Source organism: Nelumbo lutea, chromosome 1 (genome assembly GCF_056320005.1).
Source record: "Nelumbo lutea isolate HS-2025 chromosome 1, American lotus-T2T, whole genome shotgun sequence".
NCBI classification, from domain to species: Eukaryota; Viridiplantae; Streptophyta; class Magnoliopsida; order Proteales; family Nelumbonaceae; genus Nelumbo; species Nelumbo lutea.
This window is the reverse complement of record NC_142684.1, coordinates 167,254,288-167,271,440: the sequence shown is the minus strand read 5'-3', so window position 1 is coordinate 167,271,440 and position 17,153 is coordinate 167,254,288. Positions and strand designations below refer to the sequence as shown.

The 17,153-nt window shown below is 35.5% G+C and overlaps 1 protein-coding gene across 1 annotated transcript; it reads left to right on the top strand.

Moving 5' to 3' along the window:
• The first annotated feature begins 5,384 nt into the window (after window positions 1–5,384).
• LOC148879004 (putative prefoldin subunit 4) lies at window positions 5,385–16,930 on the top strand. The gene is made up of 3 exons (XM_088960361.1): window positions 5,385–5,705; window positions 5,814–5,924; window positions 16,521–16,930. Exons 1-3 carry the CDS (start codon window positions 5,697–5,699, stop codon window positions 16,779–16,781), a joined length of 381 nt encoding a protein of 126 aa, XP_088816487.1. The 5' UTR covers window positions 5,385–5,696; the 3' UTR covers window positions 16,782–16,930.
• The last annotated feature ends 223 nt before the right edge of the window (window positions 16,931–17,153 follow it).

The window sequence follows — 17,153 nt, the reverse complement described above, 5'->3', positions numbered from 1 at the left end:
AAAAAAAAACAAAATTATTAATATTATAAAAAATTACGGGGATGGGGATAACCTTGTTCCTGTTAGCAGGGATGGGGAGAGGCTCCCCATCCCCGCCCCGCCTCGTTGCTATTCCTAATTGGGTGGCATGGTTTAATGGGAGTGGTGGGAAGGAGAGAGGAGAGAAAGTCAAAGAGAATGCAGGGTGGGGATAATGGAGGAAGGAGAAGCATGGTCACGGGGACCCATGCTTTATTAAGTGAAAGTTAAATAATAAAAATACATAAGAGTATATAATTGTTTTATATTTTAACTTTTAATAAACAATCCAATCAAACTCAACCCGACTTGGTCGGTTTTCTAGTATTTCAAATCAGCTTTGGTTTAATAAATATATTAATATTTTATATTTTAAATTTAAATTTTTAATAGAAAAAGTAGGAAAATTCTCATATTTGTTAGTCTAAAATATTTTATATCATAAATTTAATTTTTGTAATTTATTTTTTAATAATATCATTGTAATTTATGAATTTTAAAGTTTAAATCTTTTGAACAAACAAACTAAACCGAAAATAGACCCAAATCAATAGCCCGAATTGGTGAATTTTCGCTAATGGTCAATCGATTTCGAGTGACAAATTGCGGACTTGACTAGATCAATTTGGTTGGCGAAACAACCTGCAATTGAATTGAATCAATCATTGAACACTCCTAATTTCAACTAAATTTATAGTATAATCTCTAATAAATAACGATATTTTAATTTACAATAATAATTGAAATTTTATAGCAAGCATACATAATCATTGAAAATAAGCTTATGATGAAAATATAATAGATATATAATAAAATACAATAATTACAAAAATATAATAGATACTGAAAATATACTAAGTTAGTCAATAAATAGTGTAATCTTAAATAATAGTTTAATCTCTAATAAGTATTAATCTATAAATTATAAAAAATATATAATTACTAAAAATAAATCTATAACAAAAATACAATAAATACGTGAAATTAAATTTCAAAAGTTAAATAATAGTTGTTTAATCTCCAATAATTATTGATAATTTTATATTAAATAACAAAAATAAAAACACACTTATAAATAATTGTTGAAAGCATATTTATAAAAACAATAAATAATTACTGAAAATAAAATAAATAATAATTATAGTATATATAAATATATAATGAATATACACTACTATTGTAAAATTACTACTAATAAATATAATTTTATTGATAGTTATTTTCTATAATTATTAATTGATATAAGTGAATTAGTTATTTACAATATTATTTAGTTATTGAAATAATATTGCTATTTAAATTCTTAAAATATTAATTATTGATTGAATTTAATAATCCATAAAATAATAACTGTTCTATTATTACATAATTTGTTATTAATTTTGTAAAATATTAAATTATTATTAATATGACTATTATGAATTATATTATAATTATTTTTCTACTTTTATTATTTTTTTAATTTATTGCATAATTTTGTTATTTTAACTATTTAAAATTTTGTCATGCTAGATATTTAAATAATATGTAAAATATTTAAAATTTTTCATTGTTTGAATTTTATTTATTTTAATGTTATTATGTAATATTAAATATTTTGTTATATTATTTAGCTATTTTTAATGTTTTTATTTAAGATTTTAGTTATTGAAATATTTAAATAATGTTTTCTTTTTTTTTTTAATTTTAAATGTTTATTATTTGATTAACATTTAAATTGAACAATTCGTAAAATTAGAATTCATATTGTTACTACATAATTTCATGATGACTTTTGTAAAAATATTGATTTATTAATAATATGAATATTATTAAATCTATTAATTTTTTTGTGTTTGGAATAAATATTTTAAATTAGTATATAATTTGGTTATAACATTTAAATAGTTTTGAATATTTTTAATTGAAACTTTCTTTAGATAGATATAGATAAAAAGTGGGGGAGAGGATAAATAGGAATGATAATTTAGGAGAGAATCTCTCTATTAAATTAGAGATAATTTAAGAGATAAATAGGAGTGAGAGATAATTTAGGAGATAAATAGGAAGTAGAGACAATTTAGGAGGAAGTGGAGGAAAGTGGTGCCACCTGGCTAAACATTAGAAAAGCAAATCCCTCTTTATTTATGATTGTTAGAAATAGTTAAGCATATATTATTTCCTTATTGGTTTAATGCGTAATTATGTGAAATTAAAAAACAAATAAAAAATTCAAAAAAAAAAAACAAAAAATTAGGAAAGGGGATTTGAAGCAAGGAGAGGGCTGCTGACATGGCAAGACATATATATATATATATATATATATATTAATGCGTAATTATGTGAAATTAAAAAACAAATAAAAAATTCAAAAAAAAAAACAAAAAATTAGGAAAGGGGATTTGAAGCAAGGAGAGGGCTGCTGACATGGCAAGACATATATATATATATTAATGCGTAATTATGTGAAATTAAAAAACAAATAAAAATTTCAAAAAAAAAAAACAAAAAATTAGGAAAGGGGATTTGAAGCAAGGAGAGGGCTGCTGACATGGCAAGACATATATATATATATATATATATATATATATATATATATATATATATATATAGGAGTGATCCAAATTCAATCCAATTTCTAATTGAATCCGATTATCTGATTTGATCCGAATATCCAAATCCAACATAATAGGATCGGACTTCGGATTGTATCAGATCATATGATCCGATCCATTTGCACCCCTACTATTGGCCTTCCAATAGTAGATTTTATTGGAATCTCCCTGATGGTGGAAGATAAACAACCATGGTGGCGTGTGCGATTCATCTTTACTAATTACAAGAAACTATCAAGAGAATTTACCTTCATATTGACCACTTCGGATCAGCTAACAATGGTGCCAACAATGTCCCAATCGGCCATTGCAGTTGTACATCGAGAACATCTCCACATGAATGACAAGTGAGATGTGTTTGATGTGAGGTTGCAGTGGACTGTTGGGATAGAGTTGGTAGCTTCTTATTGATAGTAGATCCCTGCCCCATATTGACTATTCATGTCTATCAAGAAGGAAACAAGATGGCCCACTAGGGCTGTTCATAAGAAGACCCAACCCGACCAAACCGATCAACCCGGACTGGCCCAACCCAAGTCGGCTAGGTTTTCTTCAGCACTGGTCGGGTTATAAAAAATCATAAACCGATGGTTCGGTTCGATTTCGATTTTCACACAACTGACTTAGTAGTTAGTTTCTAGTTAGTAGTTACAACCTACTTAGTTCTTACTTAACTAAATTATCTCTATCCTAGTTACAATCTACTTAACTAAGTTGTCTCTCAAAGTCTTCTCCCTCCACAACTGAATCTATGGATGAGCCACAAAACATTAAGGAAATGCTGGTTTCCTTTGGAAATGTCGAGCTAGAAATGAGCACTTGAAAAGCAACTAAGTCACCACTAAGTAGAGCCGAAACCGACCCAAACCGATTCAAACCGATCAGGTCGATTTTGCTTAACATAGGGTCAGTTTCGGTTTCAATTTCAGGTAACCCAATCAAGTCGGGTCGGTTGGAAAAAATCAGTAAACTGACCCAACCCGATCTGTGAACAGCCCTATGGCCCACTTTCTATTTAAATAGACCATTCTCTTTCTCACTCATCTTGGTCCTCATGTCCTTTATCTCTTCTTTCTCATGTGAACACTGAAGGTTTTTGGATAAGCTAATATCAAGATAGCGTTTCTCATGTGAACATTGAAGGTCCTTCATCTCTTCTTATAAATTGAAGGAAACAAGGTAGCGTTTTATCTGCTGCTTTTGAAAATTCAATATCAATATCGGTTTGGATAAGCTAATAAAAACATTGAAGGTTTTTTGAGTTGTTTTCTTTGGCCTCCTACTGTGAATTTGACTTTATTTCTGAAGTCAAACCGTTTTGGCTTCTTATTTGTTAATTTGAAGTTCAGGAGAGGATTTTGGTTATAGCGCATTCCTTAATACTTCCTCTATTCAGGTGAAGCAACAAAAATTTTTGAGAGATTTTTGTTTTTTTTTTTTTTTTTATTTCCTTTGGTATTTAGTGATACACACCACTAATAATTGCCCGTTTAAATTTGATGATTGCTTAAATAGAATTCACATCTATGCTGAGTAAACCAGTTTTTTTATTTATTATTTTTTTTTTCTGGCATAGTACATCATTTTTTTGCAGCAATTATTTAATAATTTATCTCCAAATAATGATGAGAACCGATAACAAGGCTTGAGACCGCATTTATTCTGGAACTACCCAATTTATGTGCCAACCGAGAGCCACCACTCAGTTGGTGAGTGTGAGCCAATTAATATACCAATTGAGCCACCCGTCAGCTGGTGATTTTTGTTTTATGTTAATATAGTTGGTTGACCTTGTAATTTGAGGGGGATTGGCAAGGGGGTTGTCTGTGTTCAGTAAAGATGGCTCTAATTTAGAAGAGAGATGCAGAAAAAGTTTTAGCTAGAAAAAAACCACAAGAATTAATGGCATTCCAAGTGGAAGTCATGACTACACTATTGCAATCTTTCTAATGCTTGTGTGACGAAGATGCCATTATCTTTATAGATCATTACTCAGATGCACATTTAAAATATTAGAAGAATAATCTTCAATTCTTGTTGCATCTAGTGGTAAGCAAAAAAACCCGAAAAATTGAACCGATCGAAATTGAACCAAAAAATTGGTTAATTGAATCAGTCAGTTTGGTTTCAGTTTGGTGTTTTTAAAAAACTGAAGCTATCAGTTTAGTTTCAGTTAATCAATATAGAAAACCAGCAGTTAAACAATATATATATTTCTATATATTTTATATATATTTATGTATATTATATATTATAAATTAATAAATATGTATTATATATATATTTATAATATATGATATATTATTTATTATTTAAAATATAATAATTTGTATATATTTATAATTTTTTATTATATATTTTTATAATATATATTGTACAAATAAAAAACCGATAAACCAAACTGGTTAATTGACTAACTTCAATTCAGTTTCGATAACCAGTTTTTCAAAAACCGGTACTATCAATTTGGTTCCAAAAAATGTCCTATGGTTCAATTAACCAAACCGTGAACACCCCTAGTTGCATCGTTTTGTTGATAATGGCAAAAGAACCATATAAAGATGGTCTTTGGAGAAGCTAAGGCTATGTTTGATTTAAAGGAAAAGGTAGAAAAAAGAAGGAAAAGTAAGAAAATTCATACAAGGTTTTCTTCCCTACCTTTCCCTTTCTTTCGGTAAAAATGGAATTCTGCAATTTTACCCTAATGGTAGTAAGGGCATTTTTGTAATGAAAGAGAGGCTTTTGTACTTTTTTTTTTCAAAACCGTAAGGCAGGTTCTTTTTTATTAACATCAAAACACAGTGGAGATTTTTGTGATTGATAGAAAATGAAGGGAGGTTGGGTCTCTGCACAGTAGATCATCGTTAGGGTCCAGAAGAGAACGAGTAAACGTGAACGACTTCCTTTATATTTTTAAGTGACCAATATGCCCTTTATTTTTTCTGCCGAGGCCGAGGGAGATTCTAGCCTGAGCCGGAAGGATCGAAGTTTCGAAGTTGTAACAGCCTAACAGGTCCAGCTCAAGCCCAAGAGTTGGCAAGCTAGTGATTGCTAAAGCTTGCTCTCGCACTCTTAGAATCAAGGATGCAACAGGCAAAACCCTAAAGCCCTCGTTCTGGCATTCTTTTTCACTTATTATTTTTTTTTTTATTTTAACATTTTCGGGAAGGTTTGAACTCTGACATTATCTGAGTTTTGAAGGGTGGAGGATCAGATACGGAAGTTACATGGGAGGATCAACAAAATATCAACAAATTTGGAAGATTAAACAACAGATTTCACGAGCTTGAGGACGAGATCAAGATTGCTAAGGTACTTTCAGCAAGGAGCTTTCCCCCTCTTCTTTTCTGTTTCCTTTAATTTTTTGTATTGTTCTTCGTGTATATTGAAGCTTGGGTCTTGGTTTTGTTGGATATTCTGATGTGGCCTTCATTATCAGTGAGACCCATATTTTATTTCTCTCTATTTGATGGCTTTCCTCAGCATCCTTTTCTTACTGTATTTGTATATAAATGGGGACCAAAATATGAACTCAGACGTGCTTTAGATGCTTCTAGATGGTAGGTCGACTTGGCCAATGTTTCTGTATCTGCTTGATTTTGGTGTCTACAGAGGAGAGGTCTTGTATATTTCATCATTTTCTCTTCTGAGAGTTTGTCAAGAGTAAATGGGCTACTAGGTTCTGCACCTCGAAAGTTGGAGAAGGCAAACTTGGGAATCATATTGCGTCCTTTCTTCCCTGAAACTTTATCTCATTACCTACAAAGTTAGCATGATAGTTGCTAACATTCGGGTGTTCTCGAATGGTTTTAATTGGCATCGTGCACATGCTGTATGTTTCCACGTGTTTACTTAGTGGTTGTTGGACCCAAGTTTTGGTTTTTCTGACTCTGTGACCCCATAGTTTTGAGGATCATTCGAATACTTGGTCTCATAAGTTCCATATCCTAAGATGTTAGGAAATTATTTGATTTTGGTTTACCCTAGCATTTGACCCAAGGACTTAAAATTTCATTGGCATTTATGGAATTTCGATGTTTAGTTCCAAACATCTAGAAAAAAAATATGACAGAAAATATAGGAAAAGTAAGATCTCCATTCAAATTATTGATTTCTCTTCTTGAGGCTTCTCACTGACTTTGGAGTTCTTCAAATATTTGAGGGAAAACTTTGGTTTCAAGCCAGATTGAAGCCCAGTTCAAAACCAAGATTTAAATCCTTTACTTTGTTTCTGTGGAAAAAAGTTAAAGGGAAGAAGTTAGTTCTTTTCTGAATGCAACAGTAAATCCAGAGTTTGGAGAACTGAGATATTTTGTGTGTTGTCTCATCTATGTAATTCTTTTTTTTTTGTATACCACATTATACAGCAATGGGAACATGTTCTGTTAATTTATGACCCATCGTGTATATAATTTTATAATTAATAAATACTTTACTTTTACCAAAAAATACACTACTGTTTTTTTTTTATAAGTAAAAAAATATCATTTAGAAGTAGTGTATATAAAAAATACACTACTTCTTTGAGACCTTTTCAGAGTCAGATGAACTTATGGTCCAAATGAAATGATAAGCCAAAAAATAATATCATTTCAAACCAGTCAGATATTGTAGAATCCCGTTAGTTTTCCTTTTGTGGTACTTCTTTTGCCCCAACCCTTTATTTGTGGGTCACTTAGTGCTTCAAGTATTTCTTAATTTAGTTTTTGCTCTTTTTTTCTTCAGTTTATTACTCTTTCTTTTATTCTCTATTTTTCTTTTCAAAAATTTGCACCTTGCTTTGAAATGGCATGTGCCTTGCCTTGTGCCTTCCCCCTTGGGTGCTAAAAGGCCTTTGTGCTTTTTTTTTTGTGCCTTGTGCTTTTAAAACACTGCTATAGAGGAGAGGACATATCCCACTTCACGAGCCAACTGATCCAATCCAGCCTCACCTTCAAGGACTCTAATAGGGCTCAAGTAAGGAACCACCATTGCCAAGAGAAATGAACCATTGACCTACAGAGAAGTAGCCTCATAAACAGAATGCACTTGGAAGCTCATTCCACACTTTGACTTCCAGTTATAACGAAGTGCAGGGATCATCCCCAGCTGCACTGTATCTTGAATTATGTTCTCAAGTCATAGAAGCAGGGGATTGTAATCCCATTGTATGCTCACTCACTGTACATGGGTTATTGTTACTCTTTTTTTTTTCTTTGTTTTTTGTTAAAAAAAAGCCTCTTGGAAAAAATGGAGACATTAAGTATAAAACCAGGTAGGATGTTAATCCAGAGGATGTCACTTGGGGCTACAAAAATGAGTTAAAGAAATTCAAATGGCTGACAAGAAATATGTCTATAACAGTACAGTGGGTTGGAAGATCAGCTAATGCATTTGCCGATGTCTTGGCAAAACAAGGGACAAATAGGGAAACATTGTTCTGGGCGCAACTGTAACTCTTGTTTAACATCAACATTCATGTAATCTCTGTGTTGGTTTAAATTCTGATCTGTATAAGGTTAGAATTATTTTCCAGTGAAATAACAAAGTATTTGAATTTATTAATATCTTATATAATTTACTACAGTTTGGGATGTTTCAACAAGAATAAGGTTTATTATTTTTTTCAGCTTTCAACAAGAATAAAGTTAGGAAAAGATGTTGGAGGTGTGAAAGGGTTTAGATCATAATTATTAATAACAAGGATTTCATATTTTAACTTTATCAGTGGATATGTATATTTATGTATTTATATATCTGTGCATCTCTGTAAAAACACATAAAATATTGTCTTATTTTAAAGCAAGGGATATCCCCAAGTGACCATGCACTCCACAAACTTGGAAAGGCTCTATTACTTATGCTAGGTGCTGAAGGAAAAATTGAAATTCTATATATGCCTAGAAAAGCGATATGGAAATTTATATCTATAAACATTAGTTTGGTTCTGCTACTCTAGTTACCTAGCAAAGTGATCTAGGTGCCCTAGGAATATTCTTCAAGGTTTCATGTATTGCAAAGTGATGATCTAGGTGCCCTATGCAAACAAAAGTTATTCTTAGGAATTTTTCTAAATTAAAATTTTCAAAATTCTACGTGACTTGGAAAAGAAGTCCAATCTGTTACATGGACAAAGCCAGGCCACGGCTTGGGCAATGTTGTCCAACACCGAACTTACACTAAATATAGAAGTGTCCAACAAGGACATGGCGTCCATTTAGAAATGTCCATGCAACGTATAATCCAGAAAGTGTCATCCATATGTCATGGGGCACTAAAGAGTGACCTATTCAGAAATTTTCTTATCTGATCAATGTCTTGATCATTATTACTAAAATTAGGTATGGGAAAAATATGTTATTGGATATATTATGTTTTTATTATTAAAAACTCGCTTAAAAGTTTAGCCACATAGCAACATGACATCAAGACAAATATGGTTAATTTGGGTGTAATGCAATTTTAAGTTAAAAATTTGCTATGAAAATTTTTGTCATATATTACATATATATGCATTGCCAAAAACATATGTGCATATCCGTGTCTACCAAGCATATGAATATGCATTTTCCTACCTGTGGCACTGAAAAGCTCAGATAATGGAAGCTTGGAATGGATGGAAATCAAGTTTAAACACACTTTAAAGGAAGGCAATTAATTAGCAGTCTCTCTTACCAATTTAGCCTGTAACAGAGGAAATGCTATCATCTATTGGTTGCATAATGAGCTTCCTGCAGCATAGAGTGAATAGATCCTTGCAGGAGATCCAAGTGGACTACCTCAAAATCAAGTAATATGAAGACCATGATGCCTGCATTTGGATTCATGAACATGGATTCAGGAAACGAGAGTACCACACTCCAATTCCTAAAATCTTGGACATGGATATTGGTATGGGTATCCCGTGTAAATGCTTATATCATACTCATTTTTTCTAGTTTTTGAAGTCAAGTCTTATATTTTGCTATATTTAATTAAGTTTATAATGCATACTGCTGTTGAGAAATCTCTAAGCCAGAATGCAGCATCTGGCATCAACATTGGGTATGTATGCGTCTGATACTGGTATGCTAGGCTTGTATGGGTATCTAGGTATACGAGGTTTATGCTCACAGAGGCCTCACAGTAGTGTTTTCCTTTAGATCACAGTAGTGTTGGTTCAGCTGTCTTAATTTGTATGTTTATCTTTGTTGGGTCTTAAGTCATTAGTTATTGGGCCTTAGTTACTGGGCCTAATCTTATTTAGTGTTTATTTTGACTAGGTGTCCCATCACTAATTAGGGGCATTCTTGTCTATTTATGTAACATTATGTAATGTCCTTATATATAACAGATTAGGGCTGGCTGAGCATTATTCTGCCGCCCATCTCATTTTTTCTTCTTCTTCTTCCTCTTCTTCTCTCATTCGACAATCCTATTTCAGCAAACATGGTATCAAAGCACTGATCTTTCTACTGGTTACAACAGCCGCTTCTTCTTCTACTCGTAGGTAACTCTCCCATCTTTCTTTTCGGTTGCTACAAAGAAACCCTAGGGTTGGTCATAGAACACAGCTAGACCTACATCTAGGGTTTCCCTTGGTTGTAGGGCCCAAGGGGAGTTAGACCCAGAGGCTGATGCCCTAATAGACGCAGTACAGCAGACTGTAGCCATTTGGTAAGATAGATCTGTGTAGAACAAATCTAGGCAGAAGGACTAATCCCAGCAGTCCTAGAACTGTTCGTGGGTGAGGTTATAACCTGCGATAGCAGTGCTTAGCACACAGTAAAAGCCAACACAGCAAGTTGCAGGCTGCGGCAGCAGTAATTAGAACACAGCAGAAGGTAGCACAACAGAGTATAATTTGTGACAGCAGTAATTAGGGCACAGTGTGTAGTGTAGTACTCGGTGTTTCAGCTCTGTGTCGGGTTCTCAGGACTGAGTTTACAGTGCAGCAAGTTCCGTAAGTGTGAAACAGTTCTCTATATATTGCGTTTACAGTCTTGACATTTACGAGTAAGTGAAGATGTCTTCTATATCCGGGGAAGTGTCTTCTAGAGATGTTAGGGCTTGTGGGAGGTCTCCTAATCTAGAGAATCCAAATCTGCACAGCCTACAGATCACAAGTGTGTTGTTGGATGAGTACAACTTCAGAGAATGGTCTGTCTCAGCCATGCTTTTCATCACATCCCGTGAACTCACTAGTTACTTGGACGGGCAGAAGAAGGAACCAAAAGTGGGGAGTGCTGAATATGCAGCTTGGCACAAAGAGAATGCTACAGTTATGTCCTGGCTACTTGCCTCAATGACTCCAAGAGTAGCTAGAACTGTTCAACATTTCTCTACGGCTGCCAAGATATGGGAAAAAGTTTTTAAAACCTATGGGCAAAAAAAGAATAATGCTAGAATTTACAAACTTAATCAAGACATTGCTGCTTTGAGGCAAGGAGATATGAGTGTTGCAACATATTTTGCTACACTATAAAGACTATGAGAAGAGTTAGATCACCACCTTATTATTGATTGAGAGAGTGCCGGAGACAAAGAAAAGCATGAAAAACAAATTGAAGAGGGTAGAGCATTTAAGTTTCTGGTCGGCCTAGATCCTATATATGAGAGCATAAGGTCCCAAATTCTGGGAAGGGATGAAATGCCAAACTTACATCATGTTTACTACCTTGTGAGGAATGAAGAGGTGAGAAGAAAAGAGATGCAGGTTGATACTCAAACAAAGCTAACTGAACAGTCTGTGGAGCATTCGGCCCTAATCTCTACAAATCAAAGGGGAAGCAGGCACTCTAACAAGAGACATCTGAAGTGCACCCACTGTGGAGGGGAAAGGCATGTGAAAGAGACCTGTTGGGTTCTCCATCCGCATTTGAAGCCAGCTGCATTGAGGAAAGATAAGAAGCATCTGAAGGGTCAATCTGCAAGTGTGAATTTGGCTACGGGTCAAAGTGATGATGGTTCAAAACACTCATCTACAGTTACTTCCTCTTCCATGGGACAGACTACTAATTCCCCTCGAACCGGGTCCTTGGGTTTTACTGCCGATGAGGTAGAGGTACTTAGCCGGGCCCTAGCCCGTCTAAGGACCAATTCTCTTCCAATTTGGTACAGAATACTTTGAAAGGTCCTTGAATCTGTTTATGGAGGATGCTGGAATGATTCATCAATCATCTTGTGCTAGTACCCCCCAACAGAATGGGGTTGCTATAGAATACTTTGAAAGGTCCTTGAATCTGTTTATGGAGGATGCTGGAATGATTCATCAATCATCTTGTGCTATTACCCCCCAACAAAATGGGGTTGCTGAGCGCAAGAATAGGCACCTATTGGAGACTGCTCGAACCTTACTATTTTAGCACAAAGTTCCAAAAAGCTATTGGTCTCAAGCAATCCTTACTGCATCATATTTGATAAATCGAATGCCATCCAAGGTATTGGGGATGAAAACTCCTTTCTCTGTTCTTTGCCCTCATCTTCCTGACTTTTCTCTTCCACCGAGAGTCTTTGGTTGTGTATGCTTTATACATGTCAAGGATCCGAAGAAGACCAAATTGGATCCTAGGGCTACAAAGGGAATCTTTTTGGGGTACTCCCCTACTCAGAAGGGATTCAAGTGTTATGATCCAGTCACCAAGAAAAAATGTCACAAAGGATGTAGTCTTTAGGGGGAGACTAGTGGGATGGAAGAGGATTCTTCTGTTCCCCCATTCTTTGTACCTCTCTCGACCTCAGGCCTTCTATCATCTCCTCCTAATCCACCTAGTTGTGGTATCCCGGGTGAATCTAATGAGGCTCCCATTGTACCAGCTACTACTAGTGATGTTGCAAATATTATTGAAGACTCCAGCAGGCTGCAAAGAGATATCAGAGTCACCTACAACAGAAGGAAGAAGGGTCCTCTAACTCATGACAGTGACCAATTGGACTCGGATCAACCTGTCTCAGAAACTCAAGGTAATCCTATCAGTTCCTTTGACTTGGATCTTCCTATTGCCCTTCGTAAGTCTACTCGTTCTTGTACTATCAGATACCCCATTGCTGATTTTGTGTCTTACTCACATTTGTCTCCTCGTTATTGTTCTTTTGTGTCTGCTTTATCTTCTGTGCATGTTCCTACTAAGTATTCTGAGGCAGTATCTGACCCAAAATGGAAAGAGGCTATGGACGAAGAAATGAAAGCCTTAATGAAAGCAAGGACTTGGGAATTAGTGGATCTACCAGAAGGGAAAGGCACTGTTGGATGCAAGTGGGTGTTCACTGTGAAGCATAGGGAGGACGGGTCCATTGAGAGGTACAAGGCTAGACTGGTAGCAAAAGGGTTTACTCAAAAAGAAGGGATTGACTACAAAGAAACCTTTGCTCCGGTGGCAAAACTCAACACAATCCGAGTTCTATTATCATTAGTTGCAAATTTCTCATGGGAACTACATCAGTTGGACGTGAAGAATGCTTTCGTGAATGGCGACTTGCATGAAGAGGTGTTCATGGATCCTCCACCAGGTTATGGTTTTGGCAAGAAGGTATGTAGACTGAGAAAAGCCCTATACGGCCTTAAGCAGTCCCCTCGAGCTTGGTTTGAGAATCTATGTGGGGTCATGAAGAAAGGGGGTTACACTCAAAGTAGGGCAGATCATACCCTATTCATAAGGAAGAGAAATGGCAAACTTACGGCACTTATTGTTTATGTGGATGATATGGTAATTACAGGGGATGATCAGGAAGAGATTAAAAGACTAAAGGAGGTTTTGGTTGCTGAATTTGAGATCAAAGATCTAGGCCAATTGAGATACTTTCTTGGGATTGAAGTTGCAAGATCCAAAGAGGGCATCTATATATGTCAGCAGAAATACATCATTGATCTTCTTCAAGAGACAGGCATGGTGGGGTGTAAGCCAGCCGATACTCCAATAGAACAGATTCATGGTCTACAGGTGTCAATAGGAGAGGACTACCTTGATAAGGAAAGATACCAAAAGCTGGTGGGGAAGTTGATTTACTTGTCCCTCACTCGCCCTGACATTGCTTATGCTGTACATGTTGTCAGTCAGTTCATGCACTCCTAAAATCCCTCACATGAAAGCTGTGGAAAGGATTCTCAAATATTTGAAGTCTTGCCCGGTTTAAGGGATTCTATTCAGGAAAAACAGTAAAATTGAAGTTGAAGGATATGCTGATGTAGATTGGGCTGGCTCTGTTGGGGACAGGAAGTCTACTTCTGGGTACTGTACCTTTGTTGGAAGAAATTTAGTTACATGGAGGAGTAAAAAACAGAATGTGGTTGCTAGATCTAGTGCAGAGGCCGAGTACCGAGCTATGGCTCATGGTGTTGCTGAACTCTTATGGCTTAAGATCCTGCTTGGTGAACTTGGAATAAAGATTGAGTGCCCTCTCAGGTTGTACTGTGGCAACAAGGCTGCCATCAACATTGCAAATAACCCAATGCAACATGATAGAACGAACATATTGAAATAAACCGTCACTTTGTTAGAGAAAGAATTGTCTCAGGAGAACTCTGCATTCCTTATACTCCCTCCGAGATGCAGATTGCAAATGTTCTGACTAAAGGGCTAGCTACAATGAAATTCATGGACTTACTTGGCAAGCTAAACATGATTGACATCCATGCTTAGCTTGAGGGGGAGTGTTGGTTCGGCTGTCTTAATTTGTATGTTTATCTTTGTTGGGTCTTAAGTCATTAGTTATTGGGCCTTAGTTACTAGGCCTAATCTTATTTAGTATTTATTTTGATTAGGTGTCCCATCACTAATCAGGGGCATTTTTGTCTATTTATGTAACATTATGTAATGTCCTTATATATAATAGATTAGGGCTGGCTGAGCATTATTCTGCCACCCATCTCATTTTTTCTTCTTCTTCTTCTTCCTCTTCTCTCATTCGACAGTCCTATTTCAGCAAACAGTTAGGACCGTAGCTAGTCCATCCCTCTCAAGACCCCATATAGCTGTGGACCAACTTTTTTTTTTGCAATAAAATGTGTCAGGTGGGAATGGTGGTGGTAACCCTGTGAAACACTGAAACTGCAACAAGCCATCCTTGATTCTGGAGAAAGCATATGTTAGTGGGGTCATTTGTCTTGAGGAACCAAGCATAACCTTTCCCAGGAGGACAGATGGTTTTCACAAGGCATTTTCTCTCTAGCCCTACATAAGTAGGAACTGTCTCACTGCCATCTCTCAATTCCCAACATAAGTAAGGACTGTCCTGTACAGTGCAGCACTGCCATTTCTACATGTTCTTTTAGAAAATTGGGAAAATTTTGTGTTGGATTGAAATATTTATCTTTTTAAGATTTTAGGTGCTATTTGGGATTTAGATTATGGATCCATTTCTAAGTCTGATTTCTTAGGTGTTAAGAAATGTTTGTTGTATATAATCCATGGATATTTCTATCTTTTTGGTAGTTTACATATGCTGGGGGGGGGGGTCTAAAAGGGCTAGGAGTAGACCAAAAAGGATATGGGTTGAAGTAGCCAGAAATGATTTAAGTGCCCATAATTTAACAATGGATATGTCAGAACAGAATGGTGAAACAGGATTCATGCTGCCAACCGAATGTGGTTGGGAACTTGGGATAAGGCTTGGATGATGATGATGGTGCTAGTGCTGGTGCTGGTGTTGATGAAGGGGCTAGAAAGGGCTAGGAGTAGACCAAAAAGGATATGGGTTGAAGTAGTCAGAAATGATTTAAGTGCCCATAATTTTAACAATTGATATGGCACTAAACAGAACATAATGGTGAAACAGGATTCTTGTTTAAGGCTTGGGTGATGATGATGATGATGATGATTCTTAGTAGTTTACACAGTTACTGATAGTGAAGATTTTCCTTGTTTTCTTTTCTTTGCTTGAATATGATGTTTAGAGCTGGGTACCCCCACCTGAAGGTTTCATGAAGTTAAATTTTCATGGTAGTAGTCTGGGCAATCCAGGTCTTTCTGGTATGGGAGTGGTTATAAGGAATGTAAGTGGTTCTGTAACTTTTCTGTTTTCAGGTCCTTTAGGTGAGGGGGACTCCACGAGGGCAGAATTATTAGCTGCACTACAAGGGGTACAGTTTTCTGTACAGTTAGGAGTGGAGCAGCTACTAATAGAAGGTGATTCTCAGGTGGTTGTGGAGTGGCTACAAAAACCAGAGACTACAGTTGGGTGCTTCAAAAATGAACTTAAAAGATTCAAATACTTGACGAGGATTTTGGATGTTACAATACAATGGGTAGAGAGATCTGCCAATGCTATGGCTGATTGTTTAGCCAAGCAAGGGGCAAATAAGGCATCTGTATTGGGCTCAATTGTAATCTTTTTTATTCTTGATGGATTGGAGAGGTTGCAGCTCGTACCTCTCCCAGTGTATTCTGTAATAGTTCCTCTTGGTTTATTCCATTAATAAATTCTTCATTTATCAAAAAAAAAAGTGATGTTTAACAATTTCTTTCTTTTACTAAGACTATTGAAGGTCTTAATTGAGTTTGGTGTGGCAGTATATTTGACTCGGGGAGGTTGACTGCTCTAACTACAATCTTTTTGTTGTTATCTACCATTGACATATTTTTTTGTTATTCTAACTCGATTATTTTTGAGAAATTTGATCATCCAAAACAAAACAAAGAAAGATTCATAAAAAAAAAAACAAAACAAAGAAAGAAAGAAGAAAAAAATGTCTGTTTTACATCATCCATGGTTTCTCAAACTTGTGGAAATTTTCTGCTTCATTATTTGTCTTTCAGCTTGTTCAATTTCCAACTCTAGTGTGTTTTCCCAATGCTCCCAATAAGATTTTGATAAATTGGTACTTTATCAAATAATAACAATAATAATTTGTTAGATATAAAAAAACAATAAGAGTTTGTTCATTTCTGTTGGTTATTTATGATTCTCTTCAGGTACTTGTCTAATTACTTTCTGGCTAGTACTCCTTCGCAGGAAATGAATGAGAATCTAGAAGATGCAAGCAACGAGTTAATCCTAACAGATGATGAGGTGGTAAGGTTCCAGATAGGGGAGGTTTTTGCTCATATGCCAAGGGAAGAAGTAGAGAGCAGGATAGAACAGATGAAAGAGGTGACTAGTAAGAACTTGGAGAAGTTGGAAGAAGAGAAGGATTCAGTTCTTGCACAGATGGCTGAGCTAAAGAGGATTTTGTATGGAAAGTTCAAGGATTCTATCAATTTGGAGGAGGATTGATTTTTTTATGATTTACCAATTTCCTGTCGTGAGGGATAATGTGAACTCCAGAATGACTGTTTCACAGTCAATGTTTTCCCAGAATTTCCTTTAACTGTTGGTTTTATAAGCTATTGACCAACTCAAAGCCTACAAAGATTTTGATACAACCAAGGGAGTATTGCTAATTTTGGTAGTGAATGGTTTCGAACTTCCGTTGCATTTTGAAACAGAGAAGAATATTGGATCTGGCCAACGGGCCAAGCCTACAAGATAGCAAGTGTGACAATTGATAGGTCCATTCATTGGCCATGTCATAGAGAGCCTGCAGTTTTGTGGGTTTGATACTGTGCCAGTTTGCCTCCTTTTTGGGAGGGATGCTGACCATCACAG

Bases quoted from the DNA above. Each gene is read 5' to 3' on its own strand.
- LOC148879004 (XM_088960361.1), top strand. The intron at 5,925-16,520 runs GTACTTTCAGCA...ACTCCTTCGCAG, and splicing joins ACGAGATCAAGATTGCTAAG to GAAATGAATGAGAATCTAGA.